The sequence below is a fragment of the Onychomys torridus genome, unplaced genomic scaffold, assembly GCF_903995425.1.
Source record: "Onychomys torridus unplaced genomic scaffold, mOncTor1.1, whole genome shotgun sequence".
NCBI classification, from domain to species: domain Eukaryota; kingdom Metazoa; phylum Chordata; class Mammalia; order Rodentia; family Cricetidae; genus Onychomys; species Onychomys torridus.
In genome coordinates, this window is record NW_023412335.1 from 44,662 (window position 1) to 61,194 (window position 16,533).

At 43.5% G+C, this 16,533-nt stretch overlaps 1 protein-coding gene across 1 annotated transcript; it reads right to left on the reverse strand.

The window, feature by feature from the left end:
* Positions 1–1,049: 1,049 nt before the first annotated feature.
* Positions 1,050–16,167, reverse strand: LOC118575612 (sulfotransferase 1C1). The gene is made up of 7 exons (XM_036176082.1): positions 15,996–16,167; positions 13,945–14,073; positions 10,775–10,872; positions 3,928–4,054; positions 2,543–2,637; positions 1,384–1,564; positions 1,050–1,162 (listed from the first exon to the last, which is right to left on the reverse strand). Exons 1-7 carry the CDS (start codon positions 16,165–16,167, stop codon positions 1,050–1,052), a joined length of 915 nt encoding a protein of 304 aa, XP_036031975.1.
* Between the last annotated feature and the right edge of the window lie 366 nt (positions 16,168–16,533).

Genomic DNA, 16,533 nt, shown 5'->3' on the forward strand with positions numbered 1-16,533 from the left:
TGGGCATATACCCAAGGGATGCTTGGTCCAAGGTGCATGGCATCCCTGGCAACAAGAACTTAAATTCTACCTCTGAGAGGCAACTGAAGGTAACAGTTTTAGGAATTTGTTGGACAACCTTGACAACTTAAAAGGCAGCTTTTCATGCCTAATGTTGGAGTTTTTGTTAGATAGTCTATGGATCTTGGAGGGGGCAGTCTCACTCTTGGTTACCTTTGTGGTTTAAATGTGTCCCAATGCTCATGTATTGGAAACTGAATTATCAGTGCAATGGAGTTTGGAGGTATAAGCACATGATCATGGGAATAAGCTAGTTATCATAGGTTCTTGACAAATGCATGAATTTGACCCCCTTCCTCACCCTTTTTCCATATTCCATCATGGGAAGATGCAATAAAGGTCTTGCCAATGTGGATCCTTTGACTTTAGTCACAAGCCTTCAGAAAGGTAAGAAATATTTTTTATTCTTTATAAACCAACTAGATGTCATGTTACAGTATTGTACAACAGACAAAGACAGTTGTTAGGAAAACTACTATCCTTCCATTTATGCTCAGTGCTCACTTCTCATTCTCTTTGCTTTTTTTTGTTTTTGTTTTTGTTTTTGTTTTGAGACAGGGTTTCTCTGTAGCTTTGGAGCCTGTCCTGGACTAGCTCTGTAGACCAGGCTGGGCTCGAACTCACGGAGATCCACCTGCCTCTGCCTCCCAAGTGCTAGGATTAACAGGCGTGCGCCACCACCACCCGGCTGCTTTTTTAAATTTACTCTCATATATTGAAATCCTGTTCTCATGTATGTCTATTCATGAATTTTGCCTAAGCACATTAAAGTATCTGGTTACGTGGTAGGTGTCACTAAGAATAATCACATGCTGTAACAGAAATTATTCTGTACAGGGTTTGGCTACATTTTGATGAAATAGTATGATAGAACCTACAGAATTTGGCAACAGCTCAGGAATAGGTGTTAAATATATTTTAACACGAGGCTTAAATGGCTAAAAAAATATAGTCAGAAAATCTAGCCCCCTCTCCCAGCTCCATTGCTTTCAGATCTCTGTACGGAAAGTAATAGTGCTCCCTGCCATCTTCTTCTGGTAGTCTTCATCAAAATCCTCACTTTGTGCCACAGTAAAGTAATTCTTCCAGTCTCCAGGCATCCCTGAAACAAAATGAAGTCTCAGAGATTGCTGTAGGTACAGAAGGGGGAGTGATTATACACCCCTAGGACCTGCACCAAGATGAACAGGTACACAAGCCACCTCTCCAACTCTACAGCTATTAGCAAAGCAAGTCAGGTAGTATGAGACATCAGTGGAAAATATAAGTCAACTATAGGATCAAGAGATTTATTTGGCACCTCAAGATGTCAATCTTACCTACCTTTCCTCATGAAAGGGGAGATAGAGTGGTCCATGATGCTGGTGGGTAGAGTGGTATAGTTGGCCATTGGGTTTTGCTTCATTACATCAAAGGAGGTATGATAGATAATTTTATTTAGAACTTCCTCTGATATGTCTTTTTCAAGGAATTTTACTATCTTCTCAATTTCTCTCTTTGGGTCCTGTATGTGGAATAGTTATTAAAAATAAATAATTGTTTCCATTGGAGATGTTGTTTAGTCAGTATAGACAATATTTGGGAAAGGATGTGTCAAGGTGCCGATTGAAATTTATCTTAAGTAGTTTTAGTGCAGGGCACTGACTGTCCCAGGTTCTGCTCCTGCCCTCTAGGAGTGTAACTTGTAGCAGGGGACAAACATCTCCACAGACAGCAGCCTTGGGAGAGGAACTGTGGCATATCCTGGGTGTCAAGGATTGTGTGAAGATCATATAAAACAGAAACTATGTTAGTTTGTGTGACTAGCTTTGGTCTATTGACTGTAATAATCAGAAAAAGGGGATTGTGAGTTTTCAGAAGTCTAATAAGAGAATGAATAAAGGTTATCAATTTGACTCAGGAATGTGAACCCTTGCCACTTGCCTCATTCTGATGAAAGCCAAGGTGCTAAGCGCCTGGTTAAATCACACTGGACTTCTTGACTTTGGTATAGGAGTTGAATTTGTAACATGAGTACACTTATCCACAGGATTTTGAGAGTAGACCTGTGGTCTACTTATTCACAGTGAAACAGAGAGAGGAGTCAGTTCAATATTCCACTCTATGTATCCTGTTAATCCTGCTAGTGTTCACATGGACTAGACCTCAATTAATGATGGATGTCAGGGGTGTGGAAGAGGGAGAAGGAATCTAAACTTTTTAAATACAACTATATGCACTCTACAATTATGACTGAATAAATCTACAGTAACTTTGTGAGATAGACAACAAACCATTTTGTAGATAATAAAACATGGCGTGAGGGTGTCAGAATCTAATCCACTGATTGACTATAAAACTTCTTCTGTTTTCTGAGGAGGAAAGATAAAACTAAAGAATGTCTTCAAGGATCTTCTGCAGGCAAGCTCACATCCCAGGGTGTCACTGGGCTATCTGGATCTGAGGATGTGGGAATACCCAGTGGAGGTTACACAGCCCTCACCTCTTTCATGTCTTCATAGAAGAGGTAGAGAATGCGGTGTTGGTCTTTCACATCCCACCATCCCTTTACATGGTCATACCAGGAGCCCCACAACACTGAGGAGGAAAGAGATGGAATATACTATCACCTTAAAACTCATCAAATGAGGATGGCTGTGCTAAATAAAGGAGAACAATTAACAAATACAAGTGTAATGCAAAGATCCTGAACAGAATTCTTACTTGCAGAAGAGATTTTTATACACACATACACACACAAGAATTTCTTAGCCCTTTCCCCCATGTATTACTAGATATATACACCCTTCCATTCCCACCCAGCTTTGTGTCTTTTTATTCCCATCAAGGCCAAATATTCTTGGATGTGTTGTCTTCCACTAGAGAATGGTAGACTTCTCAGACACTATACTCTTGGAGACAACTGACCCTTTCTCTTTCACCAACAATCCCCAGTAGCTCATTTGTTAGGGGAAGAATTTTGTTTCCAACTCTTCTCTCTATGCTAGAATTTGGTTTGGCTCGGCCTGTCACAGGGTTTATGAATACTCTCACAATTGGGGTACATGTGCAGTGCCTCTGCTTTGGCCAAAAGACACTGTTCCCTTGTATCATGCACTGCCTCTGGCTCTTAGATTTTGTGCCCCCTCTTCCTTTCTTAAGAGTATTGAGAAAAATGATAAAATACATCCTGAATTCCTTGTTTTTGACTCCCATTGTTCAACTTTCTCTGCTATGAAGAATGGAATTACAACTGAGTTCAAAACTTTCACTTTTTGTTACATTATTACATGGCACATAGATTAGTGTTAAGGTGTATGTGTATAAAAATCATAGATGTTATGTGTATAATATATGTATATACACATAGTATGGTTTTGAAAAGACTTGGGAAAAATCTCTTACTACCAAGTATCTGGACAACTTTGCTCTGTGATGGTGAGTGTTGAGAAGTATGCTGGCCATCTTTTGCTGGCTCTGCCTACCCTGCTCAGCAAGTCGAACTCAGCTTATAGTTGGACTTTGTTCAAAGAGTTTCTGGAAGGCTTTTGGATACTGCAGATGCTATACTTGTTTCCTTGGTATACTTCCTGTTGGCTCACTGTGGTTTCCTGGTGCCACTATCAAGGCTTTAAGTTCCCAATAAGGGTCCCTCTGATAGCTCCAGGAGCTAGTGCACACCATAAACCTCTACTAGCCCTTGATGACTTCCCCAACTTCTGCTCACAACTGTCAATAGTTTTTGTCAAAATCTTCAGAGATGACCTAGTCAGAGTATATCATCTACTTCTTTGAATCACCTTAAGGGATGCAAATATCTACTGAAAATCTTGTCTGTTGTCAGCACACGGGTTAGGAAGTAGAAAGGCACAGTTTTCTTTCACTCACCGTTTCCAGCTTTAAATGTTTCAACATATTCTTCCCATGTCCCAGGGTCAGGCAGCATTCTGTTCATTCTTGAGAAATGGTAGTAAGATACCAGGCAGTCCTTGGCATTTCTGGCCACATAGATAATCTAGGTTTGTCCAGCAAAGGGAGTGGCGGCCAGAGAGGAAACAAGACAGAAAATATCATCATTCAATATGGATACTTTCATTCTTTGAAAGTTTTTTGCAGATTGCAGGCTAACTTATTGGAGGAATTGGGCCATGTGTGTTTTTATGCTCAACATGACAACCTTTTCTAATATGTTCACAAAACATTCTAATTTATAGCTATAATCTTAACATTATTACTAAGTATATCCTTTTTTATCTTAAAGGTGTGGTTTGTGTGATAAATATTGCTGTTACCTTAAACTAACTTGGAGAATAAGGTGGGTGCCTTGTTCCAGTCATAACAAGTTGCTGCAGAAACTAATTTCTCACAGTTTTGGAGCCTGAAGAATTGAAGATAAAGATGTCAACAGATTCACTGGCTCACTTCCTCACAGATGGCCATCTTTAATGAAGGCCTCAACCCTATTGATGAGGCCCTACTTTTATAAAATGATCACTAAAGACCTACTTCTGAATCCCATCACCATGGGAGTTAAAATTTTAATATATTAATTTGGAGAACAGAACATTCAGACCACAGGGCATGGGGGTTTTCACCATATAGAAGAAAGTCCTCCCTAGCTTTTGATGAGTAAAGATTCTAAATGGGCTACAGGATGGGAGAAGTAAGGCTATGAGCCAGCCAGTGTCTTCTCTATAAGATAACGCCAACCACACAGATGAATTCTTCCCTGCTTTTCATCCTCTTGTGGCAGTATTAAGTCCACCCACCCCCACCTTGGAGAGATTTATGAGGGTATCTTTGTATAAGGAAGACAATGGTATGATCTAGCAAAGGAGAGGTGACCCCTTGTCTTGCTATCTGTCCTCTTCCTTTTCTTACCTCTTGGCTCCCATTCTAGCATGTAGCCGTATATGTTTGCAGCAGTGATGGGGGAGGAAAATATTGCTATAGTTTGATATGATATGAGTAGCATTCCCCAAATAGCCAGCTGTGGACCTGATCTCCAGGGTACTGCTTACAAGGAGGTACTGCTGACACTTTAGAAACAAGGCTTAAAGAGAGAGCCTTAAGACACGGGGCGGGGTGGGGAGGTATACCCTCCAAAGATATTAAGGATCTTTCCTTCCCTCTCCCTGTTTACTGCTCTCCCACTCTCGCTGTCTTTCATTTCTACTGTGAGATTCAGCTTCTCACTTTGGACTCCATTCCCACCATGATGTTGCTCTTACTAGAGGCTCAATCCAGAGAACTGCCTAATCTTGAAAGTGAAACTCCAGAACCATGAACCAAAATAACCCTGTCCTCACATCATCAGTAGCTTGTGCTCCGTATTTTGCTCTAAGTAGCACTGCCAAGCTTCTCATCTGTTACAAGCATCTTCGTGTCTTCTCAAGCACTTATGTCCAGTGCCTCACTTGCTTGTTTTCCTTCTGGTGAATTACCTGAATGTATGCTTTCCCAAGGGCATTGCCTTCATTACTCTCAGTCCTGCATGACTGTTTCTCTGCTCCCTTCCTTGCTGCTGGATTTCTCTCCAATGTTCATGAAAGTACTTAGGAACCCAAGCAGTGTGAGGCAACTACAGTCTCACTATCATATAAATAAAAATATATATACACATTACATTACAGGGGCTCATGTCTGCCAAACAAGTGCTTCCTGGTTTAATCTTCAGCCCCTATTTTGCATACTATTCCTGTATTGAGTATTATATTCAAGACTCAAGAGACTAGAAACAAGAGAAGTCCCAGGCACAGGGAATATATGCAAGAGTGCTTGCAATAAGGAATCCAAAATCAAATGTAATTTTGAAGAGTCTCGTAACTTATATTAGTTTCTTGTTGGTGCTGCAAAAAAATTATCATACCTCTAATGCTGAAAAAGTTATATTCATTATCTTAGATTCCCAGAGAACATGTTTCATGGGACTACAGTGAAGTGGTCAGCCCGGTAGGTGGTAGGTTCCTTTTGTTGACTCTAAATGTAAATTCATTTCCTCATTGCTTCCAGCTTCGGAGATCACTTGCATTTCTGGGCTGCTGACCCTTTCCTAGAATCACTTCTCCTTTGTTCTTCACTTGCTACATCTCCTACTTCTGCTTGGTTCTTTTACAAAGACCCCCCTCTGGTGAGATATAGGCCCCAGATAATTTAGACTGCTCACTACATCTCAATCAGACCCTCAAGACGTATTTGGCAATAGTAACGTTCCCAAGTTCTATTGCCTGGGATACAGATGGTGAGTAGCCACACTGTTATGCCTGCAATGCCACCATGAAACGAAAAGCTTAGACAAAGGTCTCTGAAGTCGTTTACTGCTCACATCTGAGTGGATAATGAGAGAGGCTGCCACGCAGAAGCTTGCAGTATTTAGAAGACTGATTTGGTGTTGGTGTTATGATTAGGCAGGTGTTTGTGTCTCTTCTGACACTGGGTCTACAAGGTTTGGCAATAATATACTACAGCAACATTGAAAACCCATTAAGGGAGAGCTGCAGCTTTCTTGCATAAAGAGTGGACTCTACCCCTGGTAGGGTGGGAAACATGCCCTTGCTATCTCCCTTAAGAGTTAATCCAGCTCTTAAATTAATCCAGGATTTAAGCTTCACTTAAATCAACCAGGCGGTGGTGATGCATGTCTTTAATCCCAGCACTCGGAGACAGAGGCAGGCAGATCTTTGTGAGTTCAAGGCCAGCCAGGTCTACAGAGCAAGTTCCAGGGTAGCTAGGGGGCTGTGACACAGAGAACCCTGTCTCAAAAAATAAAAAATGAAAAAAAAGAAGATTCACTTTTCTTTCCCAGAATTCCTGCCACAAAGAACAGTCACTTTAGATCTCCTGTGTGTCTCTGCTGGGCCTGTGTGTCCTTCTGAGTCAGGCCGTAACTTTTCCCTTTTTGTCTCTTCTCTTTCTCTTTCAGAGGCTGGCCAGAGCCCAAGTATGCCTCTCCAGTACTTTAGGCTTTTTCACTTTTTCTCTAATGTTTCCTTGGCCCCTGCCATGTGGCTGCTTGTTAAGCTGGCCTCCATGCTTAACTCAAACAGCATGCCTTCCCCCACCACCACCTGCCTGTCCATTCTCTTCTTCCAGGCAGATGACAATATTTACAGCTTGCCTTCCCTGGGGATTTTCTTTTAAATACCAACAAAATTGCCCTTGAGCTTCCATTTGAATCTGTTCTTAAACTTCTTCATTCATGAAACTCGCAGTCCCTATGAAAGAATCTCACTTGAACAGTATCATGTGGTAACCGAGAATGGAATCCTCGCTGGGTGGTGGCGCACACCTTTACTCCCAGCACCCAGGAGTTGGAGGCAGATGGATCTTTGTACGTTCAGGCCAATCTATAGAATGAGTTCCAGGACAGCCAGGACTGTTACACGGAGAAACCCTGTCTCAAAAACCAAAAAGCCAGGAAGGAAGGAAGGGAGAGAAAGGGAAGAAAAGGATAAAGGGAAGAAAAGGAGAAAGGGAAGAAAAGGAGAAAGGGAAGAAAAGGAGAAAGGGAAGAAAAGGAAAGGAAAGGAAAGGAAAGGAAAGGAAAGGAAAGGAAAGGAAAGGAAAGGAAAGGAAAGGAAAGGAAATTGATTATTGGTTCTTCAGCAGCAAAAGTAACTTGCAATAAAAGAAGATATCTAGCTGTGGGATTTGTGAGAATTCAGAGCTGCCTGCTACTCAGGCCACACCCCACTACAGCAGCCTCCCTCCCTTTTTATGAAGACAGGGTGTCTTAGTTAAGGTTTTTAATGCTGTGAAGACACTATGACCACAGCAACTCTCATAAAGAAAATATTTAATTGAGGCAGCTTACAGTTGTAGAGGTTCAGTCCATTATCATCATGCCAGGGAGCATGGTGGCATGCAGGCAGTCATGATACTGGAGAAATAGTTGCAAGTTAAGTCCTACATCTTTCAGGCAACAGTAAGTTGACTGGGAAACTGGGCTGTATCTTGAGCACAGGAAACCTCAGAGCCCACCCCCCACAGTGAACACACTTCCTCCAACAAGGCCATACCCACTCCAACGAAGCCACACCTCCTAATAGTGCCACTCCTCTATGAGATTATGGTGGCCAATTACATTCAAACTACCACACAGGGTCTCACTATATTGTTCAGGCTGTCCTGGAACTCACTATATGAGCCTGGCTGGCCTTGAACTTAAAGAGATTCACCTCCTCTGCCTCCTAAGGGCTGGGATTAAAGGTGTGCACCACCACAGCTGGCTAGCAGCTTCATTCTTACAGCTGATTTAGATCAAATGGCAAGGTCCCTAAAGAGAGAATGGAGACATTGTGAGTCTCTAACCCTATACATAACACACTACTTAGGTGCTTGAATGCCAGGAGAATGGCAGGCAATATCATTTCCTTAAGAAACATTATAGGATCAGGTTGCCAGATCCCAGGCATCAGAAGGCTACCAGTGCCAAACACCTACCACCTAAACAACAGCTTCACTTTAACTAAATGTGTCCTTTCTCTCCAATAATCTTGGAGCCCCACATTCCTATCCCAGAATTCCTTCTCTTCCCCCTGCTGCCTAGGGATCAGACAACCTGACTACATGAAACATTTTCTGACCTATAAAAAGGGACTCTGCCACATAGGCCTGAACCATGCTGTCTGTCCTTGATGATGTTAATAATTTTTCTAATTAACCTTCTACCCAAAAGGACAATTTGTTTCAGTATACCCCTTGAACCTCTGATCCCAAGATCTTTCAGTAATGAACACCAACAATCTTCAAAGCTAAGGTGCCTAAGATATACCCTTAGGAAAACAGGCAGCATTTTGATACGTGGACAGCTATTTATCTGTATTGTACTTCTGAAGACAGGAAATGGGCAAGTTAAAGGATTGGGGTGTCATGGAAGCAATTCCCCCAAAGAAATAATTAAGAAGATTCACAAGCATTTTGTGTCTAAAATCTATATTAAGAGGGTGTCTTGGCCAAATACACTTGTCAATTAGGGTTTCCTTGGGAAATTCAGGCAGAATGTGAGAAAGTCAGCTGCAGTCCTCACCATGAGATACTGTGCAATCTGAGCTTGCTTTTTCAGCTACTGCCACATAGCTGGGTTTCCAAAGAGGTTTAGTGGCCCAGCTGACAGGCATTTGATTCTGCTGTATTGTCATACTTTTTGTTACATTTCAAAGTTGATATTTGGTTTATATTCCACTTTTCCATATTAATATTATCTATTTCAAGACTTGCTGATCAAACAGTATCAACAATGGCAAACTCTTTTTTCTTTATCTGCTTGTGGGTGGGTGCACAGATAAAAAGAATGGCTGGGGAGGTTTGAGTTCAGTGAGAATTATGTTCACACTTGTATAGTCTCTGAATTGGGAAGTGTCAAAACAAATTAAATATAGAAAACAGAAATATCATTACTGGGATCTAGCTTCATGAGATAAAATCTCTATAAAGGTAAGTCAAATTTCTAAACACTAGCAAATTAGAGTTTTCATTCCAAGAGGACCACTTTTGCAAAAAGGTGGACATATTCTCATTGGCGTCCATCAGACTGGGATGGTTGGTTTCTGGTTATAGGAAGACTATTGTCAGATGGCTTCAGCTGCTGTAGTCTGAACCAACTACCATGTTCTGAGCAAGGTCACACCTCTAATTGTAGCTGAAAATTTTTCCTGTGTCCTGCCTGGCCCACAGTCAGGACAAATCTCTCTCATCTGCTGGACCCACAGCTGCTCAGATCCAAGTAAACACACAGAAGCTTATATTAATTAAAACTGCTCAGTCATTAGCTCAGGCTTACTACTGACCAGCTCTTACACTTAAACTCAGCCCATTTCTATTAATCTATATGTCACCACGTTTTCTATGGCTTTATCTGTGTGCGGTTACATGCTGCTCCCTGGATAGCAGGCTGGCGTCTCCTGACTCTCTGCCTTCCTCTTCCCAGCATTCTCCTTGTTTGCTTATCCTGCCTATACTTCCTGCCTGGTTATTGACCAATCAGAGTTTATCCAATATGATGCTCTTGGCTAAGGACATGGCACAACAGGACCTCCGAGGCAGGTAAGGCTCTCTGATAGTAGGCTTTAGTGGGACTCTTAACAACTTGGTTGAATATCACCTGCAGGGGGAGGGGCTTGGTCCTGCCTCAGCTGAATGTACCAGGCTTTGCTGACTCCCCATGGGAGCCCTTATTTGGAGGAGGAGATAGGGGGAAGGATAAGAATAAGGGAGGAGTCTAGCAGGGGATGGGGGAAGGTTAGGAAGAGGGGAGGAGATTGGGGGGATGAGTGGGAAATCTGTGGTTGGTATGTAAAATGAGTAAAAAAAATTTAAATGAATAAAGAATATCGTCTGCAGCTGCACAGCAGCCTGTGTTTTCAGAACCCTCCTGGCTTCTTCTTTTCAGGACCCCAAAGGTCCCCAAGTTCACTGTCTTGTTCTACTTTTCCTTTGCAGGTTTCCCCAGACAGACTGCATTCTTGTTTAAGTCCTTCTTGGTCCCTGCTTCATAGTGGTTCCAAATTAAAAGTCCACCTTCAAGCATGAACCCCCTGATTTGTTTCATTGTCTTCTCTCTTTTAGCATGGGATAGCTGGTACACAGGAGAACTTCCAGTGGTACCCGGAAGTCATATTCTGAAGGAAATGGGGGTGCAGAAAGAAGTGTGTGGACCTTGGGGTAGTGACAGTGCTTGCCTTACACTTTCCACAGGTTGTTTCTGTTTTAATGAATAAAACCGGGCTGTTCTTACCTTTGAGTTTTCTTTCCAGAAGGAAGGTGGCAGCATCTGAACAGGCAGATGAGTCTTCAGGGTTCGAGGTGAAGGCATTTTGTTAGCCAGATCCAGACCTAGGAAATAAGACCACACTGTTCAGCCAGATGTTTCTCCCCAGCTATGTGGCTCCCCTGTTGTGTTAGACACTGGAAATTGTATTGACCAAATGATTGACTCTGTGGTCTCACATATATAAGGACTGTGTCTCCCTCCTGATGGCAGCTTTCCAGTTCATCCTAGAGGATCCTACACAATGATGGGTGGAACTACACCTTAAACAGGACCCCTTAGTTATGCAAACCTCTTGTCCTTTACCTAAACTTAGATCCTGTGTCAGGAAACTGAAGGTAGACTGTGGAGTGGGTAGCCATCCCAGCCTTGGCCTGGAAGTTCCAACCACCACTGAGGCTTCCATAATGGTCACGCCCACAAGGCGGGGCTGAGAGAGGAAGCTGAAGACCCAGGATCTAGAGGAGAGGCTTCTCTTGGCTCCGGGACCTTGGACGCTGGAGGGAGACCGAGCAGAGTTCTCCAGAGAACACCGCTGGACTGTGACATACCTTTGCCAGACCCTACAACCTTTCCCTTCATTTGTGAGTTATCCCACAAAATAAACCTCCCTTTTAACTACGTGGAGTGTGGCCTTAATAATTTCACCGATAGGACTGAGGAAAGGGTTAATTACTGAAACTTCTTATTTACTGTGTGATGAGCTCTGAACTAAGGCTATGCCATCTTGTGAAACTGTTCCTAAGAATACATAGTGCTAAAACTATGTTGAGTAATCTGGTCTCAGGACCAGCCATAAATTCTTAAACAATGTGTCCCTCGTCACAAGGCTATGAGAAATGCCGCACCCCTGAACTGCTATCTCTTCACTTCTGTAAACAAAGCTTGCTTGCTGCAGCTGTCCATGGGTGCCTTCTGTATATGTCACAACTGAAGTGTTTGCCTTTAAAAACTTGAACAAATTGGAGGTTGTAGCTGTCTCCCACCACTCTGTCTGGGACAGCCCCCACTGGTGGTGAAGAAAGGCTCCATATAATTTTATTATTTGGGCCTCTCAGATGTTTCCTTTCTTTAAAACCCATAACATTTGGAGGTTCCAGAAAAATCCCTGAGAAGACTCTTGGCCCCTAAGGTGAGTGCTTCCTACCTAGGAAAAAGTAAGGGCTGTTAGTCCTAGAAAGGCCACTGAGAGGATATTCCTCAGCTCCAGAAATTGACTACCTCCCACCAACTTGCCCCCTAAAATTTTTGAAGGAGTCTTCTTGTGTACCTGTATTTGAGAATCTCTGTAAGTAACATAAACCTGGGTTTCAGGTTTCTGATAGGTCTGGGGAGCCAATCAGAGGATACATGAAAAAAGCTGGCAACAGTGTAAGAATCCCTGAGTTCAGGTTGTGGCCAGAACAGCACCACAAATCCGCAGGATCTGGTTTGTCTTGGTGGTCACCAATCTGTGCTCTGTATTTGTTAGATTAATTTCCATTGTCTCTGTCCCTTGCCTGTGTTTTTATGCCTCCATTAACAATTTTCAATTATAGGCAGACATGGAAAACTGAGCCTCATTGATACTCTCAACCTCTACATTGGAATGCAAGTTACAAAACTTTAGATTAGGTTTCAGAGCATGAGAATCAGAGTGTGGAGTCTATGTCTTCAAGGGAACTCTCTGTTCACTTTGCAAATTGGATTGATCAGCCTTTGGTGTGGGATGAACTGATGTTGTGTCATGCAACATTGAAGTTGCTGGCAGGGTTCAGTCTATCATTCTAGGAAGATCAAGATCAGTTACCCTACATTTGAGCATGGCTGGATAGCCTGGGAACACAACCTTCCTGGATGCTAGAGTGCAACACACATGGGATCCAGAGGATGTTAGCAGTACAGGAGAAAAAGCATCCCAAAGTGTCAGAGAACCCCTGACCCTGAGTTTTCACAGCCACCCTATTCCCCATCTGTGACTCCTTCTGGATGCACTCTCCCTGAATCTGTCCTTAGCTTTTCCCACACCTGCAATGGGTTCTCCTATGCCCTACATCACCACTCTGAGCTGTATCCAAGGCTTCTTTCCCCTGACTCACTCATCCTCACAGGACCCAGGTATAGACCAATCCCCATCTCAGTTCCCTCTTTGGGTCCTTGGCTCCCCTCATAAGGGAAGCCACAGGTGATGTGGCTCCATTTATGGTCTATGTTTCCTTTGCCACCAGTGATCTTTATAACTGGAAAAATCAAAACTCCCCCTTCTCTGAGAAACCCCAAGGTTTAATTTCTTTCCTCAGACAGTGTTTTTACACTAACCAGTCTACTTGGGATGACTTCTAACAGCTCCAAACTCTCTCTACCTCAGAAGAGAGAGAGAGATAGAGGATCCGGAGGGAAGCAGGGTAATCCATAGTCTCTGAGGACACCTTGATTCTGGAAGCTGTTTTCCCTTCTACCAGACTTCAATAGGATCCCAACACTGCACAAGGTAAGAGGACTCTCTACACCTAGTGCTTGACTCTGATTAATGGTCTCTGCAATTCTGCACAAAAGCCCACAAATTTGTCTCATGTTAGTGAAGTTTTACAAGGACCTGCTGAAACTCCTGCCCTGTTTCTGGAGAGGCTGTTAGAAGCCTACCAGATCTCTACACCCACTGATTTGGAAGCCCCAGCAAATAGGTACACATCTTTAAGCCCAGCACTCTGGAGGCAGGGGCAGGAGGATCTGAGTTCAAGGATCTCTGAATTCAAGGCCAGCTTGGTCTGCAGAGTGAGTTATAAGACTGCCCAAGGCTCCACTGCTTCTCCCTAGTGCCTTTCTGTGGGAGCAAGTATTTAACTTTCAGACTTTGGTGACATATATGCTCCATACTATAGCCCATGCCTTCATTGAGCTGTGATGCATGCATAACACTCCAGATGCTTGCACACCATAGGATGTGTGCCTTGTGCTACCAAGTAACGCATTTTTAGGAAAGGGATTGTGTTTGTAGACCTGGGCTGCTTTCACCACGCTGCTTTCACCACACTCCTTTCTGTTTCTGTTTGAAAGTGCTTTCTGGAAGGAAGACTGTAGAAATGATATTTCTCTGGGGTAAAAATTGATACTGCACAGCGATCACAGTCTGCTGCATCCAAGTTGGGGGACCTTACCCGAGTTGAGAGGTGGAGGCAAAGTCCACTCGAGGAAAGGGTGGCGGTCAAAGGTGTTGGCCCGCTGGCACTTTTGCACATCCCCATCATTTTGGATCATGTCCACAATTTCCTGTGTCCAGGTGGTACCTGGAAGCACCCATTATTTTCAGTTCTACCCACTCATGGCACAATTCAATTCTACTTAATCAATCACACATATACTCAGCTACACTCAGATTTGCTGGGTTCCGGGGAGAATCTACTTACCTGTTACATTCTCTGCACACTCTGTGTATTTTTGCTGGGGTAGGGGAGGGGGCTCCTCTAAACAATAGTGGCCCTCTGTGCTCCTTGTCACCATGTGCTTATAGTGTATACTTCCTCATGGCCTCTCTGTCCTCTTTTCCCCCTAGCATTCAGCAAAGCATTTTGTCCCCCATAAGTTGAGTTTGACTGAATAAATATGGAGTCAGGCAAATGTGCATTGATGCCCGGATGAGTTAGCCAATGCATGTGCTTTAACAAGCTGATGGTCCTTTTGGGAGGAGACAGGACAAAGACTGCTTCTTGCCTACCTGCCATCCACTCTTCTCTTTCTAATTAAGAGATCTTCCCATTTTAGTTAGGTAATTAGCTACTTGAGTCAAAGGTCACTGTCTTCAGTCTTTCTTGCACTAGATCAGGATCCAGTCACTACTTACGGTGTCTCTATTCCTCTCAGACAAACCCAATACACACAGCCAAAAGGAAGGCCAGAATGAGGGAGGGGGAGGTGCTGGAGGAGTGCACAGGAAGGTTGCTCACTCACTGCTGAAAGGCCAGAGAGGCTCATTTGAGTAGAACTGTGGCGGCTTTGGTATGAAGAATGGACATAAGAATAGAATATCACCTGCCCTAAGAATGAAGTATTTTTTGGAGAGGACCAGTGCAGGTGTGTTGTTCCACACCTGTAAGTATGTGTAGTGTTCATAAGAGACTGAGAAGTACTGAGAGAAACACTGCAATGAAGTCAGAAAGAGAAGAGAGGGAGAGAGGGAAGGAGGGAGACAGTGCGTGTTTGTTTGGGATCATGGCACAGAGGCCTTGCAGGTGACTGCGTGATTTTCAAGGTGTACTGATCCAAAATTTCTGCTCTAAGGAAAGGTGCAGCTTAAGTTCAGATATGGGTAACTTAGCTGAGAAGCCACATGTCCAATGAAAACCAGACAGAAAAGAAGAGCCTATAGCATCTGGAAGCTCTACTTGGAAACTCCCAAGCTCAATGTTGGCCCGTGAGCAACAGGGGTGGAGATGAAAACTAATATGGAACTCAATGCCCAGGGACAGAAAGGGTTCCAGAGCCTTTGATGGGTGGTCTGTTCCTGACATCCAGCTGTATCTTTTTGTCAGAAGTCACTCTTACTAAGTCAAATGTCCAAACTATTAACTTCTTCACATTGTGTGGGATGATGAAAACAAATAGGGGGGGGTTGGGTACTGCTAATCATTCATCACTGTCTTCCCAAGGGGGATGCATCGTAGTGCTCCCCTCTGCTCAGGCCCATGCCATTCTTTGTCTTTGGGATCCCTTCCCCATAAACCCCTTCATTGCCTAGGATCTAACAACTGATACCTCCTTCTCCATCCCTCCCTCAGTGGATGGGCATGGGCTCTCAGCACTGCTATCTGGCTGCAAGTGCTCAAGTCTACACCAAACCAGACCGCGAGGAGCAGTTTAGGTGCTGGAGAAGTGAATAGAGAAGGGTGGCCTGGCTGGTGGGATTTACCCTAAGAATTTCCATTTTATTTCCTAGAGTCTGTGTTTTTAGAACACTTCATAATTTCACTAAGTCTTTGGGGGCTTGTGATGTTTGGTGAGTCTCTGTCTTTCTTTCAGTAGTCTAATTAAAGGAGAACCCTATGGCTGGGGCATGGATACTTATGAGTTGGGATTCCTCCCTTCCGCCCACCCACCCACCAGGGACTTGCCTAGCTGAAGCCCCACACTTCCTCTTTTAATCAAGATGCCCATGTCAGAAAGCACTTGTTCTGTGCACGTGGCTTTGCCTGCTACCACTCCTTGCACCTACCTGCCTTTGCGTAGGTCGCAATGAGGAGGTCATCAGGCTTTGCTTGGAAGTTCCAGATTTTGTCCCAATTATCACTTATCATCTTGGACATGAGGATCCCATTCACTTCTTTGGTTTCTGGCTGCAGATACCGTTCATCCAGGTGGAGGTTTTTCATTTCTTCCAAGGACATCTTAGGATGGGGACTTGACAGTTTCTGTAGGAAGGTGAATTTATGTTACTTCTAATATTTGGGCTTCACTTTGAAAGTGATTCTCTCAGGTGAGCAGAAGAGTGACTAGCATGTTTTGTGTTCATTTAGCAAGAAAAGTAAAATTGTGGATATGTGGGACATTTGAAACAGCTTGGTTTGAAGGAACAAACATCTCTAGGGGGCAGCTGCCATTTTGTGTGCACTCCTTGGAGACAGCCTGTCTGAGGCCTGAGAGACAGGCAGAGACATGGGCTTGTGCCATAACCCACAGATTTCTGTGAGGTCTGAGCAGCATGAAGTGGATTATATGAAAAGTGGGCAAAGGTAGGCTCACTAACTAGTACA

What these genes read in the sequence shown, in the direction of transcription:
- LOC118575612 (XM_036176082.1), bottom strand. Translation starts at nt 16,167, where the DNA reads ATGTCCTTGGAAGAAATGAAAAACCTCCACCTGGATGAACGGTATCTG. An exon ending in AACATTTAAAGCTGGAAACG is followed by an intron (nt 2,638 to 3,927) that starts GTGAGTGAAAGA and finishes TTTCCTCCTCAG; the next exon opens with TGTTGTGGGGCTCCTGGTAT. An exon ending in CTCCCCTTTCATGAGGAAAG is followed by an intron (nt 1,163 to 1,383) that starts GTAGGTAAGATT and finishes ATTTTGTTTCAG; the next exon opens with GGATGCCTGGAGACTGGAAG.